The sequence below is a fragment of the Macaca mulatta genome, chromosome 12, assembly GCF_049350105.2.
Source record: "Macaca mulatta isolate MMU2019108-1 chromosome 12, T2T-MMU8v2.0, whole genome shotgun sequence".
NCBI classification, from domain to species: Eukaryota; Metazoa; Chordata; class Mammalia; order Primates; family Cercopithecidae; genus Macaca; species Macaca mulatta.
In genome coordinates, this window is record NC_133417.1 from 123,625,210 (window position 1) to 123,650,961 (window position 25,752).

At 54.0% G+C, this 25,752-nt stretch overlaps 2 protein-coding genes, 2 long non-coding RNA genes and 1 other non-coding gene across 10 annotated transcripts in view; 3 read left to right on the top strand and 2 right to left on the bottom strand.

The window, feature by feature from the left end:
• Window positions 1–462: 462 nt before the first annotated feature.
• Window positions 463–792, bottom strand: LOC144333484 (uncharacterized). Its single transcript, XR_013402169.1, has 2 exons — window positions 653–792; window positions 463–545 (listed from the first exon to the last, which is right to left on the bottom strand). It is a non-coding gene; the product is annotated as an uncharacterized LOC144333484 (long non-coding RNA).
• Window positions 793–1,087: 295 nt separating this feature from the next.
• On the bottom strand, window positions 1,088–9,979 carry LOC144333483 (uncharacterized). The gene is made up of 3 exons (XR_013402168.1): window positions 9,849–9,979; window positions 9,622–9,743; window positions 1,088–1,146 (listed from the first exon to the last, which is right to left on the bottom strand). It is a non-coding gene; the product is annotated as an uncharacterized LOC144333483 (long non-coding RNA).
• Window positions 1,539–8,748, top strand: CTDSP1 (CTD small phosphatase 1). 6 transcript variants are annotated; one of them, XM_015110974.3, is made up of 7 exons: window positions 1,539–2,326; window positions 4,391–4,539; window positions 4,932–5,036; window positions 5,170–5,226; window positions 5,848–5,940; window positions 6,045–6,230; window positions 7,110–8,748. In XM_015110974.3, the coding sequence occupies exons 1-7, from the start codon at window positions 2,233–2,235 to the stop codon at window positions 7,236–7,238; spliced, it is 813 nt and encodes a 270-aa protein (XP_014966460.2). In that variant the 5' UTR covers window positions 1,539–2,232; the 3' UTR covers window positions 7,239–8,748.
• MIR26B (microRNA mir-26b) lies at window positions 5,468–5,544 on the top strand. The gene has a single exon (NR_032376.1). It is a non-coding gene; the product is annotated as a microRNA mir-26b (primary transcript).
• A 13,244-nt stretch (window positions 9,980–23,223) lies between the features above and the next one.
• Window positions 23,224–25,752, top strand: part of VIL1 (villin 1) — a 32,967-nt gene continuing 30,438 nt past the window's right edge. The window contains exon 1 of the mRNA XM_001090524.5: window positions 23,224–23,362. The gene's annotated coding sequence lies outside the window, so the exon portion shown is untranslated. The remainder of the gene's footprint in view (window positions 23,363–25,752) is intronic.

The window sequence follows — 25,752 nt, forward strand, 5'->3', positions numbered from 1 at the left end:
GGACGGCAGAGGAATGGGCAGGTTGGTCAAGAAGACACGGAGGGTCGGCTAAGGGGCTACCCAGGGCTTGGGCAAAGGGCTAGTGATGAGGTCGTGCCAAGGTCAGTCGTTTGGAGACTGGAAGGCGTCTACTTAGAGCTGCCCCCATTCCACCCATTGTAGCTCTGGTTCTCCCAGCCCGGGCTCAAATCGACCCTCCAGGAAGAGGGGTGCAGATTTGCTCTTCTGGAGGCTCCCTTTAGGCCTCTCAGGGAGGGCGTGGTCGCATTCGGCACTCCCCAGGAGCCTGCTGAGCGCACCCCGACTTTCTGCACCGCTCCCCCCATCCCCCTGGGATGGGCTTTTACCAGCCCCGTTTGGCAGATGGGGAAGCTGAGGGCTGGGTTGGGAGGGACGCTTCCAAATCCACAGGTGCCAGACAGCATCTTGCTGAATCCCGTTCCTGCCCCTCCCCGTTTCTGATTTGTGGCCTCCATGATTTTATTTTTCCTGGGGTGCGAATCGATAAAACAGACAAAAAATAGAGTGCATAAAGCGAGCTCCACCTGTAGAGATAGAGAGCAGCTGGGTGTAGACAACCCCCCGAGGGAGGACACCCGAAGGACCCCCTCCCCCCACGCAATCCTGGCCTCTCGAGTCACTCCGTAACTACCTGCCCCCAGGCGTGGGGAGAGAAGTCCAGGGCTCCAGGCAGAAGGCGCGGCTGCTTCTGCTGCCTTGGGAGCATGGGAGGAGGAGTTAGGTCTCCCTGGGAAAAGACCAGCACGGGCAAAGACTTGAAGTGGCGATAGGTTGGGGTGGAGGAGGTGGGGCATTCCTGAGGAATCCCGTGAGCTCAGGATGGCCCGTCTGGGAATGGTGGGTGGGGGGACAGCCGGCCAGGTTCCAGCCCCCTTCACAGAGGGAGAGGAAGGCGCGCCACCCAACCCAGGCCAAGGGCGAGGCCACGACTCCACTCGGTCCCTCGCCACACGCTTCCTTTTGGGGTCATGAGGGCCCCGCATCCGGAGATAAAGCTGAGGCCCCACCCAGGGGGCCGGACCGCAGGGGAGACAGATGTCCCGCTCCCAAGCTGGAATCCCGCCTTTGCCCTCGCCGGTAGACCGGGGGAACGTCGCTTCCTTTCTTGAAGCTCAGTTTCCTCATCTGTGAAATGGGATAAGGAGGCCGTTCTAAGGGGTAAATGAGGTTAGGGGGCGCAGCCAGAGCAGGCCTGGGAGAGCGCCAGCAGCGCGTGGCGATCACGGTGAAGCGCAATGGTGGCCGCCCCGTGGGCTACCCAGAAGCAGGAGGAGGGCCGAGGGAACCAGCCCGGGGGCCGGGGTATCAGTCCCCGACAGTCCCCTCCCGCCCCTGCTCCCAGCCTCAGGGCACGAAGCCGCCGCGCCTAATGGCAGGCGCCGCTCCCCTCCCTTCCCCTCCCGGCCCCCGCGCGGGGCCTCCCCTCCCCGGCTCCCCCTCGGCAGGGCCTGGCGGACGTGCGCCGCGTCGCACCCGGAGGCCGAACGGGACAGGACGCGCCCGCCCCGCCCCGCCACGGAGGCCCGCGGGAGAGCGGGGAGGGGAGGAAGTGCCGAGGCGTGTTTGTCGGGCTTGGCGTTATTAGTTTTTAAATGGTGAACTTACAGAATAGTAATGACGAGTGAAAAGACCAACCCGCAGACCCACGGCGCGCACCACGGAGGGGCTTCCCGCGGGAAGGCAGGGACCTTCGTTCCCAAGTGCCTAGCACTGCGCCACAGGCCGGGTGGAACGAGCCTTGAGGGCCTCTGGTTTGAGGTCCCCACGGTCGGGCTTTGGGCCCACCGCGTGCGGCGCCGTGCTGGGCTCCTGGGATCGGCAGCGAGTCCAGTGACCCCCACCGCACCCCCAGTAATCAAAGGGCGGCCGGCGAACGCGGGCAGGGGAGGGGACCTGGGAAGGCCCCTGGAGAAGGTGGCATTTCCTCGAGGTCGGTGGAATTTGGCTACGCGGAGAGAACAGCGCATACGAAAACTTCTTCAGGCGGGAATGCGTGGTGGCCTGTGCGCGGCGGGTGGACGTGCGGGGCCCCGCGTGGGGCCGTGGGGAGAGGTCGGCAGGGGACTTCCCAGGTCAGGGAATTGAAATTTCACGCCCTACAGACCAGGGGCACCTTGCCCAGGGGCTGCGGGGGGCGGTGACCGTCCTAGTCAAGACCGTGATTCTGAGGTTTGCACAGCTGTTTCAAGCCAGCAGCGCTTTCGCTGGCTCATGACGCCCTTGCGAAGTGACCTTTGCGACCACCAGACAGGAGAGAAGACCCATTTTACAGATGAGGTAGCGCTATCCCCAAGTCGTCAACGAGGTAACCAAGAAGCCTCCAGTCCCGAGTCCTCAGAAAACGCAGAGGTGGAGCCGCGCCGCACTCGTGCACTCCCGGGCGTGGGCGCTCCGCGCGGGCGGGCCTTGGCCCAGGGCGCTCGGCGGCCTGGAACGGTGAGCCGGGTGCCGAGCCTGCCACGCAGCCGCAGAGGCTCAGCCCCGCCGGCGGGCGGCAGGAAGGGAGGCGACGCCCCCTGGAGCGCGGCAGGAACCCGGCCCTGCCCGCCTCCCAGTCCGCCTAGCCGCGTCGGTCCCAGAAGTGGCGAAAGCCGCAGCCGAGTCCAGGTCACGCCGAAGCCGTTGCCCTTTTAAGGGGGAGCCTTGAAACGGCGCCTGGGTTCCATGTTTGCATCCGCCTCGCGGGGAGGAAACTCCATGTTGTAACAAAGTTTCCTCCGCGCCCCCTCCCTCCCCCTCCCCCCTAGAACCTGGCTCCCCTCCCCTCCGAAGCTCGCGGGGATCCCTCCCTCCCACCCCTCCCCTCCCCCCCGCGCCCCGATTCCGGCCCCAGCCGGGGGGGAGGCCGGGCGCCCGGGCCAGAGTCTGGCCGGAGCGGAGCGCGCCCGGCCCCATGGACAGCTCGGCCGTCATTACTCAGATCAGCAAGGAGGAGGCTCGGGGCCCGCTGCGGGGCAAAGGTACCGGGGCTGCGGGGAGGGGGCCGAAGTCGGGGCGCCGTGGGAGGAGAGGAGTGGCCGGGATCTTCCCCAGAGGAGCCGCCGCCGCCGCCCCGGGCGGCCACCTCAGCCGTGCCCGAAGCTCCCAGCCCGAGAGGGAGCGGGGAGAGAGTTTGAACTCAAAGGAGACTCAGAGACGCGGGGCGGGGCCTGGCGCCTTTGGGGCGCTCCCGTCCGCTCGAGGTGAGGAAACTGAGGCAGAAGTAGAGAAGGAACTCCTTCGGGGGCTTCCTGGCTGGCATTGCGTGGTGCATGGGCGCCCCCCCCCATTGGCGCCAATGGGGCTGGGAGATGGGGGAGCTAAGGAGGGTGCCTAAGGGCCACCCGCTGAGACTCCGCCCCACCCCCTCCCTTGGCTGCGGTTCCGTAGGGTCTTGGTCTTGGGAGGGGGCGCCGAGGTGACAGCGGGCTAGGGAGGCTTGGAGGGATCTCCCGCCAACACACAGCCACGTTCCCACAAACTTCGCGTCACGCGTGGAGGCGCCGAGCCCCTCGGAGACACAGAGAGGACGGTCAGCACTTCCAAGAGTTGCCTGGCGCCCGCGGGGAGAGTCGTGCGCCTAGTGGGCACGCACCACCCCGCGAAGCCTAGCTGCTACGCGCCCCCACCTCCTCGCGCGTGGCTGGGCCGGGGTGGGGGTCTGCCCGTCCTTTTCCCCGTGTGGATCTCAGGACGTGGACGCTGCCCCCAGGTCTGCCCACCGTCGCCTGGGCCTGGCTGCCCTGGAGCTGAGGGCAAGGTGGAAAGGCTAGTTGTAGGGGGCCGAAGGGGGATGGGGTGGGAGGGGTGTCTGTTAATCAGGCCGCCGCTCCTGGGCTCCAGGTCGGAGGTTTGGGCAGGGTGGGGCAAACAGATGGCCACTGGACATTGGCCCTAGTCCGAAGGACTGCACCCCTGCCTCTGGGCCCAGCCGCAGTGAGGACTTTGTACCAATGGGGGTGGAGAGGATGGAGAGAGGGCAGGGGCAGACTGCCGTGGGTCCCAGGCCCTGGCTGTCCTGGGCAGGGGTGCTCAGGTAAGGTGGGGTCAGGAGGCACCCCAGTGGGGCTGATCATTAGCAGTCATGGAGGCTGTGAGATGCAGGGAGAGAGCACCCCAGGATCCCCTTCTCCAGGCCACGCACTCCCTATGTGGGCACCTTAATATCTGATAGGTCTCTATTTGTCAGGGACCTGCAGGAGCCTTGGAGCAGATTGTGGGGCCTTGACAGGGGCATTTCAGAGAAAGTCAGGATCTGCCTTCGTGTGTCTCCCTCGATGAAGGGGCCACGGCAAGATCCTCCCAGCTCAGGGGTTCATGCCTGGGCACACATGCAGGATTCTGCAGGCCAGTGTGCACCGAGCCCCCAACTTGGGCCTCCCTACTTCAGGTGACCAGAAGTCAGCAGCTTCCCAGAAGCCCCGAAGCCGGGGCATCCTCCACTCACTCTTCTGCTGTGTCTGCCGGGATGATGGGGAGGCTCTGCCCGCCCACAGCGGGGCGCCCCTGCTTGTGGAGGAGAATGGCGCCATCCCCAAGGTGCGTGGGGGCCAGGTGGGGCCGCGTGAGCACCTGGACTAAGTATTCAGGGTTTTAGGGGAAGGGGCTCCTAACTGAGCTTTTCAGGATGGACTTGTAGACCTGCAAGGTGAAGAGCAGGTGGGTGGCAACCTCCCCTGCCAGGCCTTGCCTACTGTGGGGAGACTGAATTCTCTAAGTGGAAGCTATTTTCTACCTTGGTTTTCAGAGAGGTCTCAGAGAACCAGGAGGCCTACCCAAGCCCCAGAGCTGGCAGGGGCAAAGCTGGGAAGGGGGAAATATCTGTCCTCTGGGCCCGGGGTTCCTCTGGAGAGGTCTAGGGGGAGAAGCCTACATGGGAGGAAGGATGGGCCTGGAGAGAGGCACCCCAGCCAGCCTCGCCCTCCCTATAGCAGACCCCAGTCCAATACCTGCTCCCTGCGGCCAAGGCCCAGGACTCAGACAAGATCTGCGTGGTCATCGACCTGGACGAGACCCTGGTGCACAGCTCCTTCAAGGTGGGCCCTGCTCAACGGTCCTCAGCCTGGGTCTTGGAGGGGTCCCCCACCCTGGCCTGGGAGGGAGGTGTGTGCTGGGCCCCATGCCCTGGGGCTCCTCCTCTTAACTCCAGCAGCTCTTTTCCCCCCACAGCCAGTGAACAACGCGGACTTCATCATCCCTGTGGAGATTGATGGGGTGGTCCACCAGGTGAGGGCCAGGAAGAGGCAGTGGTGGGCTTGGCATCTGCCTCCCAGACCCTAGGTTCTTCCTACCAATCTGGAGCGCCTCGGATGGGAATTGCATACATGTGGAATGTCAGAGACCCAGAGAGGGCATGAGACTTGCCCCAAAGTCACACAGAACCTCAGGGGCTTGTGCTGACTCCAGGCCTGCCAAGTGGGCTCCTCCTCTAGGCTCCCCCATGCTGTGCCCCCTCGCCCCACCCTGCCCGGGACCCAGTTCAAGTAATTCAGGATAGGTTGTGTGCTGTCCAGCCTGTTCTCCATTACTTGGCTCGGGGACCGGTGCCCTGCAGCCTTGGGGTGAGGGGGCTGCCCCTGGACTCCTACACTAGGCTGAGGCAGGGGAAGGGACTGGGAATTAGTGACCTCATGAGGTAGGACTGGCCAGTGGAGTAGAAGTTTTGATCGTTTTTGGGGTGGGGGGTGGCAGTTTCCCAGCAGTGGTCAGGGTAGCTGGCCAAGTGGAGCCTGCAGGCCCAGCCTCCTTCCTGTGCGCCTCTGCCTCCCTGGCCCATGCCCTACCAGCCCTTGGCCACCTCCACACTGCCCCACTGGCCCGCAGCCGCCTCACTGGTCCGCCCCCCAGGTCTACGTGTTGAAGCGGCCTCATGTGGATGAGTTCCTGCAGCGAATGGGCGAGCTCTTTGAATGTGTGCTATTCACCGCCAGCCTCGCCAAGGTGAGCCCCACAGGGGTCCTGGGGCAACCGTACTCTCCCACCCACCTCCCACATGCAGCCCAATGAACCTGCAGGCCCCAGGATGACCCACCTCTTGCTCCCAGTATGCAGACCCAGTAGCTGACCTGCTGGACAAATGGGGGGCCTTCCGGGCCCGGCTGTTTCGAGAGTCCTGTGTCTTCCACCGGGGGAATTATGTGAAGGACCTGAGCCGGTTGGGCCGAGACCTGCGGCGGGTGCTCATCCTGGACAACTCACCTGCCTCCTATGTCTTCCATCCGGACAATGCCGTGAGTGTGGGCTGGACTGGGACTGGGACAGGAGCTGAGGCCCAGGAAGGGGTCAGTCCATTCAGGCCACCTTGGCCTCCCGGATTCCCATTTGGGGGGTGGGTGCCCTCCCAGTCCTTCCTGCATTCAGTTGCCTGTGCCTGCTGCCCACTGCCCTCGTCCACCTGCCCTGCAGCCATGTGGTCCTTTCCCCTCACACACAGCAGAGCATCTGCCATGCACAGGGGCCCCAAAAGGGCAACCGAGTTTGGAAAGTTTCAACTTTTCCAACTGCCAGTTGTGACCTACTGATGGCTCACATAATTAATTTAGTGGGTCCTGATCGGGAATTTTAATAAAATGAAATCGAATAGAAAATATCCCGTCGGGTGCAGTGGCTCATGCCTGTAATCCCAGCACTTTGGGAAGCTGAGGTGAGCAGGTAGCTGAGCCCAGCAGTTCAAGACCAGCCTCGGCAACATGGTGAAACCTTATGTCTACAAAAAATACAAAAACTAGCCAGGCATGGTGATGCATGCCTGGAGTCCCAGCTATGCAGAAGGCTGAGGTAGGAGTATCACTTGAGCCCTGGAGGCAGAGGCTGTGGTGAGCCAAGATTGCACCACTGAACTCCAGCCTGGGCAACAGAGCAAGACCCTGCCTCAAAAAAAAAAAAGTATCCGAGTGCTTTGCACAAATAAGGTTAAGAATTGTGAAGCTTTGGCATTGTTAGGTTTATAAATGTGTTTTTCTGGGGGTTGCTGTCAAAAAAGTTTGAACACTATGGGTGAGGGGTTTTCAGAAACTTCATGATCTGAGTAGTAGCTACATAGGGCTGGCCTGGAAATTCTGCACTCAGGACCACCTGCCCCCCTCACCTTCCTACACCCACTTCCCCAGGTACCAGTGGCCTCGTGGTTTGACAACATGAGTGACACAGAGCTCCACGACCTCCTCCCCTTCTTCGAGCAACTCAGCCGCGTGGACGACGTGTACTCAGTGCTCAGGCAGCCACGGCCAGGGAGCTAGTGAGGGTGATGGGGCCAGGACCTGCCCCTGACCAATGACACCCACACCTCCTCCCAGGAAGACTGCCCAGGCCTTTGTTAGGAAAACCCACGGGCCACCGCCACACTCAGTGCCATGGGGAAGCGGGCGTCTCCCCCACCAGCCTCGCCAGGCGGTGCAGGGGCAGCAGGCTGCACTGAGGACTGTGAGCCCCAGGCCCCATGTCAGTGCCTTCGAACCTCCTCCCCCATTCTCAGGGGACCTGAGGGGCCCTGCCTGCTGCTCCCTTTTTCTGTCTGTGTCCATGCTGCCATGTTTCTCTGCTGCCAAATCGGGCCCCTTGGCCCCTTCCGGTTCTGCTTCCTGGAGGCAGGGTTCCTGCCTTGGACCCCCAGTCTGGGAATGGTGAACATCAAGTGCCTTGCATAGAGCCCCCTCTTCCCCGCCCAGCTTTCCCAGGGGCACAGCTCTAGGCTGGGAGGGGAGAACCAGCCCCTCCCCCTGCCCCACCTCCTCTCTTGGGACTGAGAGGGCCCCTACCAACCTCTGCCTCTGCCTTGGAGGGAGGGGAGAAGGTCTGTTACCACTGGGGAAGGCAGCAGGAGTCTGTCCTTCAGGCCCCACAGTACAGCTTCTCCAGGGCCAACAGCTGAGGGCTGCTCCCTGCATCATCCAAGCAACGACCTCAGACTTTTGCCTTAACCAGCCCTGGGGCTTGGCTCCCCCAGCTCTGAGTGTGGGGGCATAGGCAAGACCCCCCTTGTGGTGCCATATAAATATGTACATGTGTATATAGATTTTTAGGGGAAGGAGAGAGGGAAGGGTCAGGGTAGAGACACCCCTCCCTTGCCCCTTTCCTGGGCCCAGACGTTGGGGGGAGGGAGGGAAAGGATTTTTACATTTTTTTAAACTATTTTCTGAATGGAACAAGCTGGGCCAAGGGGCCCCAGGCCCTGTCCTCTGTCCCTCACATCCCTTTGCTCCGTTCATTCATTCAAAAAAGCATTTCTTGAGCACCTTCTGTGCCCAGCATTATGCTAGGCACACCAGCTAAGTGTGTGTGTGGGGGGGTCTCTAGCCAGCTCATCAGTGCCTCTTCACCCACCCGACTTCACTGGTGCCTTTGCGGGATCTGTAGGAGGTGGGACCTTTTGTGGGGTTTGGGGATCTCCAGGGAGCCCGACCAAGCTGTCCCCCTCCCCTGTGCCAACCCATCCCCTACAGCCCCCTGCTGGCTGGGGGCAGCTCCCAGGATATCCTGCCTTCCGACTCTTGTTTCTGAAGCCCCTCCTCCTAACATGGCAATTCCGGAGGTCAAGGCCTTGGGCTCTCCCCAGGGTCTAACGGTTAAGGGGACCCACATACCAGTGCCAAGGGGGATGTCAAATGGCGATGTCGTTGTGCCCCCTTACCCCAGAGCAGGTGGGGGGGCGAGTATGGTTGGCCTGCATCAGGTGGCCTTCCCATTTAAGTGCCTTCTCTTTGACAGAGCCCCAGTGTAATGAGAACTAAAGAGAAAGCCAGACCCCCATCTTGTTTCTGTGGTTATTGCGGGGTACTTAAGCAAGTGGGGTGTGGGCCTTGCACCTGCCGTGGGACCCCCGCTTCAGCACACCTGGAGGGGCTGCCCGTCCCTCGACACTTCAGGTGGGAATGGGCAGCGTCAGAGCACAAATTTGAGCCTCCAGGCTGTGTTCTTCTACCTCTCCCCGCCTCGGGGATGTGGTCTGCAAAATGGAGATGTACCCTCTTGGCAGGACTAATTAAATGCCTGGACACACAACGGGATACTGCTAGCTGGTAAGCAAAATTCGAAGGCCTGGGGAGGGGCAGCCCTGGAATGCGGCGGGGAAGGGGGCGCGGCCTCTGCCCTGGAGCGGCAGGGGCAGGGCTTGTGCGGCCCCGAAGGCAGAGGCGGGGAGCGGGGCGAGGCTCGGGGTGAAAGCTCCAGTGGCTTGGGTGCGGCGGGCTTCGGCGCCTAGCTCTGCGGGGCAGCCTGGGTGGGGTCGGCGCCGGGGCTAGGCCCGCCCCGCCCCTCTGCGGCTTCTGAGCTGCCATTGGCCGCGCCCCCGCCCCACTTCCCGCCCCGCCCTGCGTCCCGGAGGCACTTCCTTTGCGAAAGCGCGCGGCCCCAGGCCCGGGCAGGAAATGCCCTCCCGCCCTCCGCAGCCGGCCTTTGCCTGCTTCCCTCGCCAGCCGCTAGAGGCCTCCCTGTCCTCGCGGACGCTGGAGCTCGCCGGGGGCTGGAAAGATGGGGCCAGCCTCACTCGCCCCTTTCCCAGGGGTGGGGCGTTTCTGGAGCCGCCACTGCACACACCCAGGGAAGAAGGGGGAAGTGCCTCTCTCAAGTGTTGGTGCCTGCGCCCCTGCTCCACCTCCCTGTCCCGTCTGCTCAACACCTTACCTCGTGAATCCAGCCCCCAGACTGCCTCTTGGTGCCCCAGACGCTGATCGGTCCCCAAGTCTGTGTGACGAGGAGTCAGCGCTGTGTGAAACCGTCCTTTGTCCTCCTTCCACTGCTTTTCTCTGGTAGAAAAGATCCAATAAGCACCTACCTGAAGAAACCTGCAGTTACCCTAGTCTCAGTTTTGGCCTGGGCTGGATCACAAGAGCCCTTGGCTAGGTAAATACCCAGTCCTCTCCGGTCTCTGCCCTCATCCTCCGGTCCTGCTCTTATTTTCTGCTCTCCATGCAAACACTGATCCTGCCAGATTTGCATCGCAGAGACCAGATAAACACGCAAAGGAGCTCCAGACTTTGAGACCACAGTGAGCCTTCCCCTCCACCACCACCTACCTACACACCCTCTAGCCACATGAAGTTCAAGTCAATCACATGTATCAGGTGCGTACTGTGTGCCAGGCACCGTGCCAGGACCAGGCTATGCCTCTGCTCTCAGGGAACTCACACCGTAGGGTGGAGAGAAAGAAACGTGAACAGATGATCACTGCAATTCTGCAAATGCAGCACGGGAGAACCGTGGAAGGCGAGTGAGGACAGAGGACACCTAGCCCTATTTGGGCAGCCCTGGAGGATTGGAAAACACTCCCTGGAGGAGCGAGGCTCAGAGGAGTTTGGAAATGAGGAAATGAGGCCGCAGAATGCAGGATTGGATAGATTATGCAGATCTATGGCCAGACCATGGGAGTGGCCTTTTTTTTTTTTTTTTTTTTTGAGACAAGATCTCTATCTCCCAGGCTGGTGTGGGAAGGCATGATCGTGGCTCACTGCAGCCTCGACCTCCTGGGCTCAAGCCATCCTCCCACTTCAGCCTGTGGGAGTATCTGGGACTACAGGCATGCACCACCAAGCCTGGCTAATTTTTATTTTTATTTTGTAGAGATGGGTTCTTACTATTTTGTCCAGGCTGGTCTGGAACTTCTAGGCTCAAGCGATCCTCCCACCTCAGCCTCTGAAAGTCCTGGGATTGCAGGTGTGAGTCACCGCACCTGGCTGGGAGTAGCCTTTTTCTTGCAGGCAGAGGGTGCCTTTGAGGAACCCTGAGCAAGAGTGAGCTGTGCTGAAACCTGGCAGCTGCATGTTGGAAGCTAAATTAGGCGTACGAGGATACAAGATACTATTGGGAGACCACAGGCATGGTCCCAAAGATGGAGGATTAAGACCTGAACTGAGGCAGAATGAAGAGGAAAGGAAGGGGCCAGGTGCGGTGGCTCACACCTGTAATCCCAACACTTTGGGAGGCCAAGGCGGGCAGATGGCCTGAGCTCGGGAGTTCAAAACCAGCCTGGGCAAAATGGCGAAACCCTATCTCTACTAAAAAAAAAAGAAAAAAAAAAAATTAGCCGGGCATGGTGGCAGGCGCCTGTAATCCCAGCTACTCAGGAGGCTGAGGCAGGAGAATCACTTGAACCCATGAGGCAGAGCTTGCAGTGAGCCGAGATCACACCACTGTACTCCAGCCTGGGTGACAGAGCAAGACTGTCTCAAAAAAAAAAAAAAAAAAAAAAAAAAGAGGAAAGGAAGGAGAGATGGATGTGACATAGGAGATAACTTGGCAGGAAGAGGTAGCTAGCTGGCCCTGGAGGCAGGAGTGGAGGACATGGAGGAAGGTGACATCTTCTGGCTTTGGAGATGTCAGATGTGAAAATGTCTCTACTAGAGCCAGGTGTGGGGCGGAGATTCCCTGTTTGCTTGTAACACACACACACATACACACACACACAATCACTCAAGAAGATGTAGGGAAACAGGCCTGTAAACGGGTGCAATCTCCTTGGAGAGTGATTTGAGAATATCCATATATATATACACACACACACACACACACACACACACACATATATATATATATATATATATATATATTTTTTTTTTTTTTTTTTTTTTTTTTTTTTTGTTCTCTTCTGAGACAGAGTCTCGCTCGGTCGCCCAGACTGGAGAGCAATGACCTCTGTTCACTGCAACCTCCACCACGTGGGTTCAAGCGATTCTCCTGCCTCAGCCTCCTGAGTAGCTGGGACTACAGGTGTCCACCATCACACCTGGCTAATTTTTTGTATTTTTAGTAGAGACAAGGTTTCACCATGTTGGCCAGGCTGGTCTCAAACTCAAACCTGACCTTGTGATCCACCCGCCTTGGCATCCCAAAGCACTGGGATAATGGGTGTGAGCCACCGCACCTGGCCAAAAAAAATTTTTTTTTTTTTGAGACAGAGTCTTACTCTGTTGCCCAGGCTGCAGTGCAGTGGCTTGATCTCGGCTCACTGCAAGCTCCGCCTCCCGGGTTCACGCCATTCTCCCGCCTCAGCCTCCTGAGTAGCTGGGACTACAGGCACTTGCCACCACGCCCTGCTGATTGTATTTTTAGTAGAGACAGGGTTTCACCATTCACAGGATGGTCTCGATCTCCTGACCTTGTGATCCGCCCGCCTTGGCCTCCCAAAGTGCTGGGATCACAGGCGTGAGCCACCATGCCCAGCCCAAAAATATTTTTAAAAATGCAGACAACTTTTTTTTTTTTTGGACGGGGTCTCACAGGCTGGAGTGCAATGGCACCATCTCGGCTCACTGCAAGCTCCGCCTCCCAGGTTTACGCCATTCTCCTGCCTCAGCCTCCCGAGTAGCTGGGACTACAGGTGCCCACCACTGCGCCCGGCTTATTTTTTGTAGTTTTAGTAGAGATGGGGTTTCACCATGTTAACCAGGATGGTCTCGCTCTCCTGACCTCGTAATCCGCCTGCCTCGGCCTCCCAACGTGCTGGGATTACAGGCATGCGCCACCGTGCCTGGCCCATTGTGTCATTTTAAAAAATTTGTTTTATTTTTAAAAAAATAGGTACAGGCGCGGTGGCGCATGCCTGTAATCCCAGCACTTTGGGAGGCTGAGGCGGGTGGAACACCTGAAGTCAGGAGTTCAAGACCAGCCTGACTAACATGGTGAAACCCTGTCTCTCCTAAATACAAAAAAAAAAAAAAAATTAGCTGAGCGTGGTGGCACATACCTGTAATCCCAGCTACTTTGGGAGGCTGAGGCAGGAGAATCGCTTGAAACCGGGTAGCGGAGGTTGCAGTGAGCCAAGATCCTGCCATTGCATTCCAGCCTGGGCAACAAGAGCAAAACACTGTCACAAAACAAAACAGAACAGAACAGAACAAAATAAAACGAGAATGGGTCTCACTATGTTGCCCAGGCTGGTCTCGAACTCCTGGGCTCAAGTGATCCACCCACCTCAGCCTCCTAAAGTGTGGTAATTAGTCTTGAGCCACTGCTCAGCCCACTGTATCATTTGTAACAGCAAAACACTTAAAATAATCTAAGTGTCCACCAATAAAGGACTGGTTAAATACATTTTGTTATTGAATACCATGTAGTCATGAAAACTGTGAGGAGGAACTATACAAGCTGATATAGAATGATCTCCAAGAGATACTGTTTTTTTTTGTTTTTTTTTTTGTTTTTTTTTGAGACGGAGTCTCACTTTTTCACCCAGGCTGGAGTGCAGTGGCGCAGTCTCGGCTCACTGCAAGCTCCGCCTCCTAGGTTCACGCCATTCTCCTGCCTCAGCCTCCCGTGTAGCTGGGACTACAGGCGCCCGCCACCGCACCTGGCTAATTTTTTGTATTTTTAGTAGAGACGGGGTTTCACCGTGTTAGCCAGGATGGTCTCGATCTCCTGACCTTGTGATCTGCCCATCTCAGCCTCCCAAAGTGCTGGGATTACAGGTGTGAGCCACCGTGCCCGGCCCCAAGAGATACTGTTAAATGAAACAAGGCAAGATTCATAACAATGATGGTGTATTCCTATGAAGGCAAAATATAAAAATAGACACAAATATAAATATATACTTTCACTTACTCTGAGAAGATAATTGTGGCTAATCCTGGGGAGTGAGGCTGGGGGAATGAGATTCATCTAATGTATAAGAGACACATTTTGTTACATTTCTGTTTGTAATTTGAATTATTTTACCAGGTACATTTATTAAATTTTATTTTATTTATTTATTTATTTATTTTTGAGACAGAGTTTCACTCTTGTTGCCCAGGCTGGAGTGCAATGGTGCGATCTTGGCTCACTGCAACTTCTGCGTCCTGTGTTCAAGTGATTCTCCTGCCTCAGCCTCCAGAGTACTGGGATTACAGGCACCTGACACCACGCCCAGCTAACTTTTTGTATTTTTAGTGGAGGCGGGGTTTCACCATGTTGGCCAGGCTGGTCTCGAACTCCCGACCTCAGGTGACCTGCCTGCCTTGGCCTCCCAAAGTGCTGGGATTACAGACATGAGCCACCGTGCTCCACCTTATTCAATTTTAAAAATAAAAATAGGCTGGGCATGGTGGCTCACACCTGTAATTCCAGCACTTTGGGAGGCCGAGGCAGGTGGATCACAAGAAGAATGGCTTGAACCTGGGAGATAGAGCAGAGCCAAGATCATGCCACTGCACTCCATACCGGGCAACAGAGCGAGTCTCTGTCTTAAAATAAATAAATAAATAATAAAAATAGTTCAAATTTAAAACACACTTAGCTTCCTAAATATAATAGCAAAGATAGAAACAATAAATTCTGCCAGGCACGGTGGCTCACCCCTGTAATCCCAGCACTTTGGGAGGCGGAGGTGGGCCGATCACTTGAGGTCGGGAGTTTGAGACCAGCCTGGCCAACATGGTGAAACCCCATCTCTACTAAAAATACAAAAATTAGCTGGGGATTGTGGCACACGTCTGTAATCCCAGCTACTTAGGAATTGAGGCAAGAGAACCACTCGAACCCGGGAGGCGGAAGCTGCAGTGACACACCACTGCACTCCAGCCTGAGTGACAGAGTAAGACTTTGTCTCAAAAAAAAAAAAAAAGAAAGAAATCATAAGTTCCATTTCCATTTCTTTCCTTTAAATATTCATTGCATGCCTACTATGCACCAGGTTCTTGGGTGTAGCAGGGAGTAAATCACTGGGGTGGGGGAGGGGGAGGGATGGGTAACAGACATAAAAAGTAAGCCGGGTGCAGTGGCTCCTGCCTGTAATCCCAGCACTTTGGGAGGCCCAGGTGGGCAGATTGCTTGAGCCCAGGAGTTCCATTCCAGCCTGGGCAACATGGCAAAACCCCATCTCTACAAAAAGTACAAAAAAATTAGCCGGAGGTAGTGGTGAGAGCCTATAGTCCCAGCTATTCTGGAGGCTGAGGTGGGAGGATTCCTTGAACCCAGGAGGTCGAGGCTGTAGTGAGCCCTGATTGCACCACTGCACTCCAGCTTGGACAACAGAGTGAGACCTTGTCTGAAAAACAAAAATAAAAAGTAATACTTCACTGTAAGATGAAGGAAAAGTTATTTAAAAATGAGTTATTATAAAAGAAGTAGAAAGTGGTAAGTAAAAAATCAAAAACTTGGCCGGGCGTGGTGGCTCAAGCCTGTAATCCCAGCACTTTGGGAGGCCGAGACGGGCGGATCACGAGGTCAGGAGATGGAGACCATCCTGGCTAACACGGTGAAACCCCATCTCTACTAAAAAATACAAAAAACTAGCCAGGCGAGGTGGCGGGCGCCTGTAGTCCCAGCTACTTGGGAAGCTGAGGCAGGAGAATGGCGTAAACCTGGGAGGCGGAGCTTGCAGTGAGCTGAGATCCGGCCACTGCTCTCCAGCCTGGGCAACAGAGCGAGACTCCGTCTCAAAAAAAAAAAAAAAAAATCAAAAACTTGTGCTGCCAAATTGTCACCCCAAGACGACTTCTTTTTTGTTTTTCTTTTTTTTTTTCTTTTCTTTTCTTTTTTTTTTTTTTTTTTTGAGACAGGGTCTCACTCTGTTACCCAGTCTGGAGTGCAGTGGCACAGTCTCAGCTTATTACAACTTCCACCTCCCAGGTTCAAGCAATTTTCCTGGCCTCAGCCTCTTGAATAGCTGGGACTACAGGCACCTGCCACAACCATGGCTAATTTTTGTATTTTTAGTAGAGACAGGGTTTCACCATGTTGGCCAGGCTAGTCTTGAACTCCTGGCCTCAAGTGATCCACCTGCCTTGGCCTCCCAAAGTGCTGGGATTACAAGCATGAGCCACCGTGCCCAGCATTGTGTTTTTTTGTTTTTGTTTTTGAGATGGAGTCTCTCTGTTGCCCAGGCTGGAGTGCAGTGGTACAATCTTGGCTCACTGCAGCTTCCATCTCCCAGGTTCAATAGATTCTCGTGCCTCAGCCTCCTGAGTAGCTGGGACTACAGGTGCACACCACCGTGCCTGGCTAATTTTTGTATTTTTAGTAGAGACGAGGTTTCACCATGTTGGCCAGGCTGCTGTCAAACTCCTGACTTCAAGTGATCCACCCACCTCAGCCTCCCAAAGTTCTGGGATTACAGGTGTGAACCACTGCACTCAGCACCAAGATGACTTCTAATTGTAAAGGGGGAGCTGTGCCTTTCCAATACAGAAAGGTATATGTGGACATGGGTAGTTTGGCAATCTAAAACAACAACAACAACAAACATAAGGGTATCTGCCTGACATTGCTGTAACCAAGGGATTCACCTTCACAACACTCATGCAAGGATGACTTGACATTATATATTCCTTCTGATGCCACGCAAAGTCATTACCTTTGACCATGATACTGAAAGAATGGTTCAACTGGGAAAATCACCTGAGAAGGCAAAATCACCTGGGAACTTGCTAGTAATGCAGAATCTCAGCTCCCCTTCCTACCAGTTCTATTGAATCAGAATATGTACTTTACAAAGATTTTCAGGTGATTCTTAATGACATTACAGTTTGAGAAACACTGTCCTTGAAGTATTCTTGAAAAAAGAGTTTAGGCTGGGCGCAGTGGCTCACACCTATAATCCCAGCACTTTGGGAGGCCGAGGAGGGCGGATAACCTGAGGTCGGGAGTTTGTGACCAGCCCAGCCAACATGGTAAAACTCTGTCTCTACTAAAATTATCAAAAATTAGCCAGGTGTGGTGGCAGGCGTCTGTAATCCCAGCTACTCTGGAAGCTGAGGCAGGAGAATCACTTGAGCCCAGGAGGCAGAGATTGCAATGAGCTGAGATAGTGCTACTGCCCTCCAGCCTGGGTGACTGAGCAAGACTCTGTCTCAAAAAGAAAAAAAAGTTTAACCAGGACCTACTAGATGCACTTTCAGTTTGTGGGAAGTGCAGAAGGAAATGTAACAAATTAGATAATACCATAAGGAAAGGCTCAGTTCCACAACGTGAACATTCTACAAGGCAACTGTCTTTGACTCAGGTAAGTCAATGTCATGGGGGGAAAACGTGAAAGAACTCTTCTAGATTAAAAAATACTGAAGACAAAATGTTCAGCATATACTACGTTTAAAAAATACTGTAGACAAAAGGCTGGCGTGGTGGCTCATGCCTGCAATCCCAGTACTTTGGGAGGCTGAGGCAGGTGGATCACCTGAGGTCAGGAGTTCGAGACCAGCCTTGCCAACATGGTGAAACCTCATATCTACTAAAAATGCAAAAAATTAGCCAGTCATGGTGGCATCCCAGCTACTCGGGAGGCTGAGGCAGAAGAATCGCTTGAATCCAGGAGGCAGAGGTTGCAAGGAGCCAAGATCGCGCCACTGGACTCCAGCCTGGGTAACAGAGCAAGACTCTATCTCAAAAAATAATAAAATAAATAAATAGGCCAGGTGCGGTTACTCACGCCTGTAATCCCAACAATTTGGGAGGCTGAGGCGGGCAGATCTTGAGGTCAAGAAATCAAGACCATCCTGGCCGACATGGTGAAACTGTCTCTGCTAAAAATACAAAAATGAGCTGGGCGTGATGGCGCGTGCCTGTAGTCCCAGCTACTAGGGAGGCTGAAGCAGGAGAATCGCTTGAACCTGGGCAGCAGAGGTTGTAGTTAACCGATATCGCACCACTACACTCCAGCCTGGCGACAGAGTGAGACTCCGTCTCAATAAATAAGTAAATAAATAAAATTAAAAAAAATAAAAATACTGTAGACAAAAGAAAAACATTGAAGAGATATAACAATAAAAGGAAAGGCATGGGCTGGGTGCAGTGGCTCACACCTGTAATCCCAGCACTTTGGGAGGCCAAGGTGGACGGATCACTTGAGGTGAGGAGTTCTAGACCAGCCTGGCCAACATGATGAAACCCTGTCTCTACTGAAAATACAAAAACTAGCTGGGCATGGTGGTGCATGCCTGTAATTTCAGCTATTGTGGAGGCTGAGGCACGAAAATCACTTGAACCCGGGAGGCGAAGGCTGCAGTGAGCCGAGATCACTCCACTGCACTCCAGCCTGTGAGATATAGTCTTAATAAATAAATAAATAAAATATGATAAATGTTAATGTTTGAGTCCATGTACTATTATTTTCACTTTTCTATATGTTTGACATTTATCATAACAAAGACATTGGAAACAATTTTTAAGAACATGTTCACCAAACGATTCTCCCGGCTAAATTAAAAGGCAAACAAGAAACTAGAGACAAGTATCACATAAATGGTAGGCAAATTACCAGTCTTAAGACATTAACTCTATAAACAATACCAACAAATTAATTAAAAACTAACGAGGGGAGATATAGCTAATAAATATATTTTAAAATGGTCTCTCTCACTGGTAATCAAAAAAACATAAATCAACACAATGACTGTTTTCTTTTTTGTCAATCAAACTGATAGAGAGCTTCGTCGATACTGTACCAGAGCACTGGGGAGAGATGGAGACTCAGCCACTTATGTATTGCAGGTGGGACTATCCATTCATGCAGCTTTTCTGGAAGGCAGTTTTCCTATTCACGTCTTTGACTCAACAATCTCACTTTTTTTTTTTTTTTTTGAGTAAGAGTCTTGCTCTGTTGCCCAGACTGGAGTGCAGTGGCGTGATCTCGGCTCACTGCAACCTCCGCCCACTGGGTTCATACTATTCTCCTGCCTCAGCCTCCTGAGTAGCAGGAATTACAGGCACCCGCCACCACACCCGACTACTTTTTTTTTTTTTTTTGTATTTTTAGTAGAGACGGGGTTTCACATGTTAGCCAAGATGGTCTCGATCTCCTGACCTCATGATCTGCCGGCCTCGGCCTCCCAAAGTGCTGGGATTACAGGCATGAGCCACCGTGCCCGGCCTCACTTTTTAAAATCTATCCCAAAGCGATAGTGGATGTAATCTAATGGCAAATATTTGGAAATGGGAATATTTACCACAGCATTCTTTGAGTATCAAATAATTAGATATAATTTGGAAGTCCAACAATGAGGTATTGGTTACATAAACTGTGCTGTCTAATGAATTACTATAAAACAACTGAAAAGGAAGTTGCTGGGTGCGGTGGCTTACACCTGTAATCCCAGCACTTTGGGAGGCCAACGCAGGTGGATTGCTTGGGCCCAGGAGTTTGAGAGCAGCCTGGGCAACATGGTGGAAACTCTATCTCTACCAAACAACAACAACAAAAATTAGCCAGATGTGGTGATGTGTGCCTGTGGTCCCAGCTACTTCTGAGGTGGGAGGATCACTGAGTCCAGGGAGGTCGAAGCTGCAGTGAGCCATAATCACACCAGTGCATTCCAGGCTGGGCACCACAGCAAGACTGTGTCTCCAAAAAAAAAAAAAAAAAAAGAAAGAAATTGCAAAATAAGATATATCATATGACAGTTAAAAATATATGCTCACAGGCCAGGCATGGTAGCTCACACTTATAATCCCAGCACTTTGAGAGGCTGAGGTTAGGGGTTCAAGATCAGCCTGGCCAACATGGCGAAACCCCATCTCTATTAAAAATGCAAAAATTAGCTAGGCATCATGGCGGGTACCTGTAATCCCAGCTACTGGGGAGGCTGAGGCAGGATAATCACTTGAACTCAGGAGGCGGAGGTTGCAGTGAGCCGAGGTCATGCCACTGCACTCCAGCCTGGGTAACAGAGAGAGACTCTGTCTCAGAAAAAATGAAAAAAGGGCCGGGCGTGGTGGCTCATGCCTGTAATCCCAGCACATTGGGAGGCCAAGACGGGCAGATCACTTGAGATCAGGAGTTAGAGACCAGTCTGGCTAACATAGTGAAACCCTGTCTCTAATAAAAATACAAAAATTAGCTGGTATGGTGTGGACACCTGTAATCCCAGATACTTGGGCAGGATAATCACTTGAACCCGGGAGGCAGAGGTTGCGGTGAGCCGCGATTGCGCTACTGCACTCCAGCCTGGGTGACAGGGTGCGACTCCATCTCAATAAATAAATAAATACACACATGCAGACAGGTAGATACCTGTGCTGGACAATGACTTGAAAGAAATATCCCAGAACAATTCAGTGACAGTGATTTATCTGGAGAATATCTCTGTAATGAAAATATAGGTGAGTTTTTACCTTCCTTTTTCTTGTCCTTGTAATCGAGTGTATCTCTCTCTCTCTCTATATATATATATAATACACACACACACACACATATATATACTCCTTTTTATTCACAAGAAAGTGTTATTTTTTCTTTTTTATTTTTATTTTTATTTATTTTTTTTTTGAGACGGAGTCTCGCTCTGTCGCCCAGGCTGGAGTGCAGTGGCACGATCTCGGCTTACTGCAAGCTCCGCCTCCCGGGTTCACGCCATTCTCCTGCCTCAGCCTCCCGAGTAGCTGGGACTACAGGCGCCCACAACCGCGCCCGGCTAATTTTTTGTATTTTTAGTAGAGACGGGGTTTCACTGTGGTCTCGATCTCCTGACCTTGTGATCCGCCCGCCTCGGCCTCCCAAAGTGCTGGGATTACAGGCGTGAGCCACCGCGCCCGGCCTATTTTTTCTTTTTCATAATCTGTGACATAGAAGGCAGGATTATATATTTTTATATTTATGTATGTATATATTTTTTGAGACAGCCTCACTTTGTCACCCAGGCTGGAGGGCAGTGGCACAATCTCAGTTCACTGCAACCTCTGCCTCCCGGGTTCAAGCGATTATTGTGCTTCAGCCTCCCTAGTAGCGGGGATTACAGGTGTGCACCACCACACCCAGCAATATTTTTTTTTTAAAAAAAGAAACAAAATAGCACCTCTAGTGTTTACTCCTCTTTCCAGACAACTCATGAGCGTGTGCACACACATATACTACACACATGCCCCACCTGTGTACAAACACAGCACTCTCCCTTTATCCACCAATTCAGGTACCTCATAGTCAACCATGGTCTGAAAATACTACACGGAAAATTCCAGAAATAAACCATTCGTAAGTTTTAAATTGCACAGTATTCTCAGTACATGATGGGATCTCCCACCGCCCCACTCCATCCCACCCGAAACGTGAGTCTTCCCTTTGTCCAGTACCTCCACACGCTACACGCTCCCTGACGGGCATTTAGCAGCCGTCTCGGCTATCAGATCCACTGTCATGGCATTGCAGGGCTTGCATTCAAAGTAACCTTTATTGGTCTGGGCACAATGGCTCACACCTGTACTCCTAGCACTTTGGGAGGCCTAGGCGGGCGGATCACTTGAAGTTAGGAGTTTGAGACCAGCCTGGCCAACATGGTGAGACCTTGTCTCTGATAAAAATACAGGAAAAATTAGCTGGGTGTGGTGGTACGCACCTGTAGTCCAGCTACTCGGGAAGCTGAGATGGGAGAATTGCTTGAACCCAGGAGGCAGAGGTTGCAGTGAGCCAAGACCGTGCCATTGAACTTCAGCCTGGGTGAGACAGCGAGACTTCATCTCCAAAAAACAAAAATAAAAACAACCCTCTGCCCGAAGTAACCCTTATTTTACTAAATAATGCAAGAGGAGCGATGCTAGCAATTTGGGTGTGCCAAAAAGAAGCCATAAAATGTTTCCTTTAAATGAAAAGGTAATCGTTCTCAATAAGGAAAGAAAAAAAATCATCATATGCTGAGGTTGCTAAGATCTATGATAAGAATGCATCTTCTGTTCATGAAATTGTGAAGAAGGAAACAGAAATTTGTGTTAATTTTGCTGTTGTACCTCAAACTGCAAAAGTGTGGCCACAGTGCAGGATAAGCGCTTAGTGAAAATGGAAAAGGCTTCAGTTTGTGGGTGGAAGACACGAACAGAAACATGCTCCAGCTGATGGCAGCCGAGTTCAGTACAATCCGAGATTTTAAGGCATCCACTGTGGGTCCCGGAATGTATCCCCTGTTGGATAAGGGGGGACTACTGTACATTTGGTCTCCAGAACTCTTGGGAGGCTGTGATCAGAAGGAGGGACTCACCCAGCCAACTTCATGTCACCCTCCTAAATACCAGACTTCACAGGTGATAGAATTTCTGAAGTTTGGGAGGCAGCTGCCCAAGGTGCTAAGTTTGCGTGTGAAGCTGGTTTCTCAGCGAGACCCACGCCAGAGATGGCTGCACTCCTTTCCTGCCTGAGTGAGATGGATCCCCTAGGGTCAGGGATCAGACATGGAAACCTTGGCTTCTGGGAGAGGGTAGCAGAACAGAGTTCAAAGGCACTGTTTTATGGCATCTCATAAAAACTCTAGGTGGGCAGGGTGCGGTGGCTCATGCCTGTAACCCCAGCACTTTGGGAGGCCAAGGTGGGCGGATCACGAGGTCAGGAGTTCAAGACCAGCCTGGCCAACATGGTGAAACCGCGTCTCTACTAAAAATACAAAAATTAGCCAGGTGTGGTGGTGGGTGGCTGTAATCCCAGCTACTCGGGAGGCTGAGGCAGGAGAATCGCTTGAACCCGGGAGGCGGAGGATGCAGTAAGACGAGATCATGCCACTGCACTCCAGCCTGGGTGACAGAGAGAGACTCCATCTCAGAAACAAAAACAAAAACAAAAAAACAAAACAAAACAAAACAAAAAAAACACTCCAGGTGGAGCCAGTGCCTCTGGCGGTGGAGAGGAAGAGCAGTTGTGCTGACGGGGGCACTTGCTAAGTGAGGATCATGCTGAGAAGAGACCTCTAAGAGACCTCCCATCTGTTCTGGAGGGGCCCTGAGTATGAGCCCCTGCATCCCTGGGTTTGGGGCTTCTGGAACCCCAGGGTCCTGCCTCTCCTTCCCTGTGAACCATTCACCCCAGGGAAGGTGGGAGGACAGCTGAGCCTCCTTCTCTTGGTTGGTAGGGGGAAAGTTCAGGCGCCGCTGACCTTGCCTGGACAGTGCTGTCTGCCTGTGGTGAGGTCCTGGGCTTTGGGCAGAAAAGCACCCCATCCCTTGCTCACTCAGAAGCCAAGGGAGGGGCTGGGCGCAGTGGCTCACACCTGTAATCCCAGTACTTTGGGAGGTCTAGGCGGCTGGATCATTTGAGGTCAGGAGTTCAAGACCAGCCTGGCCAACATGGTGAAACCCTACCTGCTAAATATACAAAAATTAACCAGGCATGGTGGCACATGTCTGTAGTCCCAGTTACTTGGGAAGCTGAGGCAGGAGAATCACCTGGATTTGGGAGGCAGAGGTTGCAGTGAGTCGAGTTGGCACCACTGCACTCCAGCCTGATGACAGAGTGAGGCTTAAAAAAAAAAAAAGCCAAGGGTGGGGCACATCAGCTCTCGTTGTCAGGCTGTCAAGGGCTCTGGGCTCCAGGGACCTGGCAGCACCTGCCTCCCCACCCCCTCACCTCTCTGGGGCCCTATCTTCCCTTATATGGTGAAGGCAGTTCCTAGGGGGTGGGGGTGGGGACAAAGGTCGCTCTTCTGCAGCCAGCTTGCCACAATTCCCTGAGATCTCCCAGGTGGCAGCTGCCTCCCCAAGACAGGTAAGGCAACCTGGTGGGAACACATGGAGACCTTAGATGGTGTGAGGGGATGGGGTCCTCTGCTTTTCTCAGGCAACTTGGGGCCTCCTGGAGCACCTTGGTATGGGCTCGAGAGGGAGGCTTGGCACTCTGGATAGTGTGAGAAGTGCTGGGAGCCCCGCGTGTCTGTCCTGGGCCTCCAGGGAGAGACTTTTGCTGGCCCTGCCCCAGGCAATGGCTCTCTCAGTCTCCTATCTGTGGCTAGCCCCATCCCACTTTGGGTGTCACCATCCCAATTGCCCTGGAACTTCTAGAGTTAAAACCAGGACAGTCCTGGGCAGACCGGGACTAGTTAGTCTCCCTGACCTCACTCCCCGAGCCCCCTCCCCACCAGCTCATCTCTTTGCCCATTTCTTCTTCATCTGGAGTGTTTTATCCTTTGTGTCACCATTCCTCTGACACTCCTGGGACCTCAGGGCCCTGCCTCCTCACTCGTAGCATATGAGCAACAGCCACAAGAAATTGAATGGGCAAAGACAGAGGCAAAGGCAGAGGCAAGGGGCTAGAGGTGGCAGGGCCTTAGGTCCTGGGCCATGCCGGGACACCTGAGCATGCACCTCTGCCCTATCTTCCCTCTACCTGGAGCTGCCCCATCAGCCTCCCCAGCCACTGTGGGCCCATTTAGCAGAACTAGGGATGGGGGCCAGGTGCAGACCAGGCTCTGAGGACACACTGGCTACTGTCTTCTTGGGACATCATCTGCTGGGGCCTCCTGCAGGCCACTGAGGGGCAGAGCCTTTGGGCTGGAGGGTTTGGGTGGGTGTCTATTCCCTCTGCTATCACAAGCCTGGGAAGCAGGAGGATGTCTTTTGTCTGAGGGGTGGGACTTTACCTTCACTGCCCCACCACATTCCTGTCTAGCTCAGAGCTGCACCACTGGGAACTAGGGGCCATGGCAGCACCCCACATACAACAGAGCCACACCTCGAGTACAACAGGGCTCAGATAAGAAAGTCAAGGTGGGCTGGGCGCAGCGGCTCATGCCTGGAATCCCAGCACTTTGGGAGGCTGAGGTGGGTGGCTCACTTGAGGTCAGGAGTTTAAGACCAGCCTGACCAACATAGCGAAACCCAGTTTCTACTAAAAATACATAATTAGCCGGGTGTGGTGGCGCACACCTATTGTCCCAGCTACCCAGGAGGCTGAGGCACGAAAATCGCTTGAACCCAGAGGCAGAGATAACAGTGAGCCAGGATCGCACCATTGCACTCCAGCCTGGGCAACAGAGTGAGACTGTCTCAAAAAAAAAAAAAAAAAAAAAAAGAAAGAAACACAAGATGGCCTGGATGGCCTGCAGACAGTAGGAGCCCAAACCCCTCCAACGCCCTGGGAGGGTCCTCCTTCCATCCTACAGTTCAGCCTTTCAGCATCATGAGTATTTGTTGAGCACCTACTATGTGCTAGGAGCTGGGGGCTACAAAGACAAACATATCTAGGTCTTGGAGCTCAGGGACCTCAAACTTACAAACAGGTTCTTTCATCACCATGTGGTCAGGAGGTCAAGAGAGGGGACAGTCCAGGATGCCGAGGGGCTCCTTGTCCAGCCTGAGGATTCTGGGAAGGTCTCCTGGAAGAAATGAGATCTAACTTGAGTCTAGAAGAGCATGTTAGTATGGGAAAGGTGGGGAGAACGTTCCATGTGGGAGCAGTGCGAGCAGGCATGGGGTGAGAGGCAGCATGGGGGTGGGGCCTGCTGGCAGCATGGCATTTCTAGAGGGCAGAGTGCCAGCAGAGAGGGGCCAGGGGGCTGTGTGTAGTGGGGAGACTCAAGGGAGTTTAGGTGGACAGAAGGGCAGAAGCGAAAGGAGTCCAGGATGCTGCACAGATGGCTGGTGTTGGGGTCTTGGGGTGACGGTGCCCTTCCCTGGTCTGGGGACACAGAAGGGAAAGTACCAGGAGTTGAGGAAGCCAGTGAATTCAGGCTGAAGAAGGAGACAACTCAAATCCAAACAAGGCCCATGGTGGCAGGGTTGGGGGAAGTGAGAGGCCCTGGTCTTCCTGGCAGTTCAGGGAAGACAGGAGAAGTGAGGAGGAGGCCCTACCAAGGGGTGGAGGAGAAGCATCTGTTCTGACCAACCATGGGTACAGGGCAGGAGCAGCTGGAAGGTATACACCAGGTAGGGGGGCCACGTCTCAGAGCTGCCACTCCTGAGTCCCCTTGCCCACCTTTGGCCTGTGGGGGCTGGCCAATCCTGATTTCTCTCTGGGGAGGGGGAGCACTGGTTTTTTCAAGTCCCTGCTGCCCTGAATCCCCCCTCTGATGAGCAAGAAGTGCCTCCTTATGTCCACCCTCTATTTCTTTTGCTGCCAGTTACCCCTGGAATCAGCATGTCCCTGGGTGAGACTTTAGA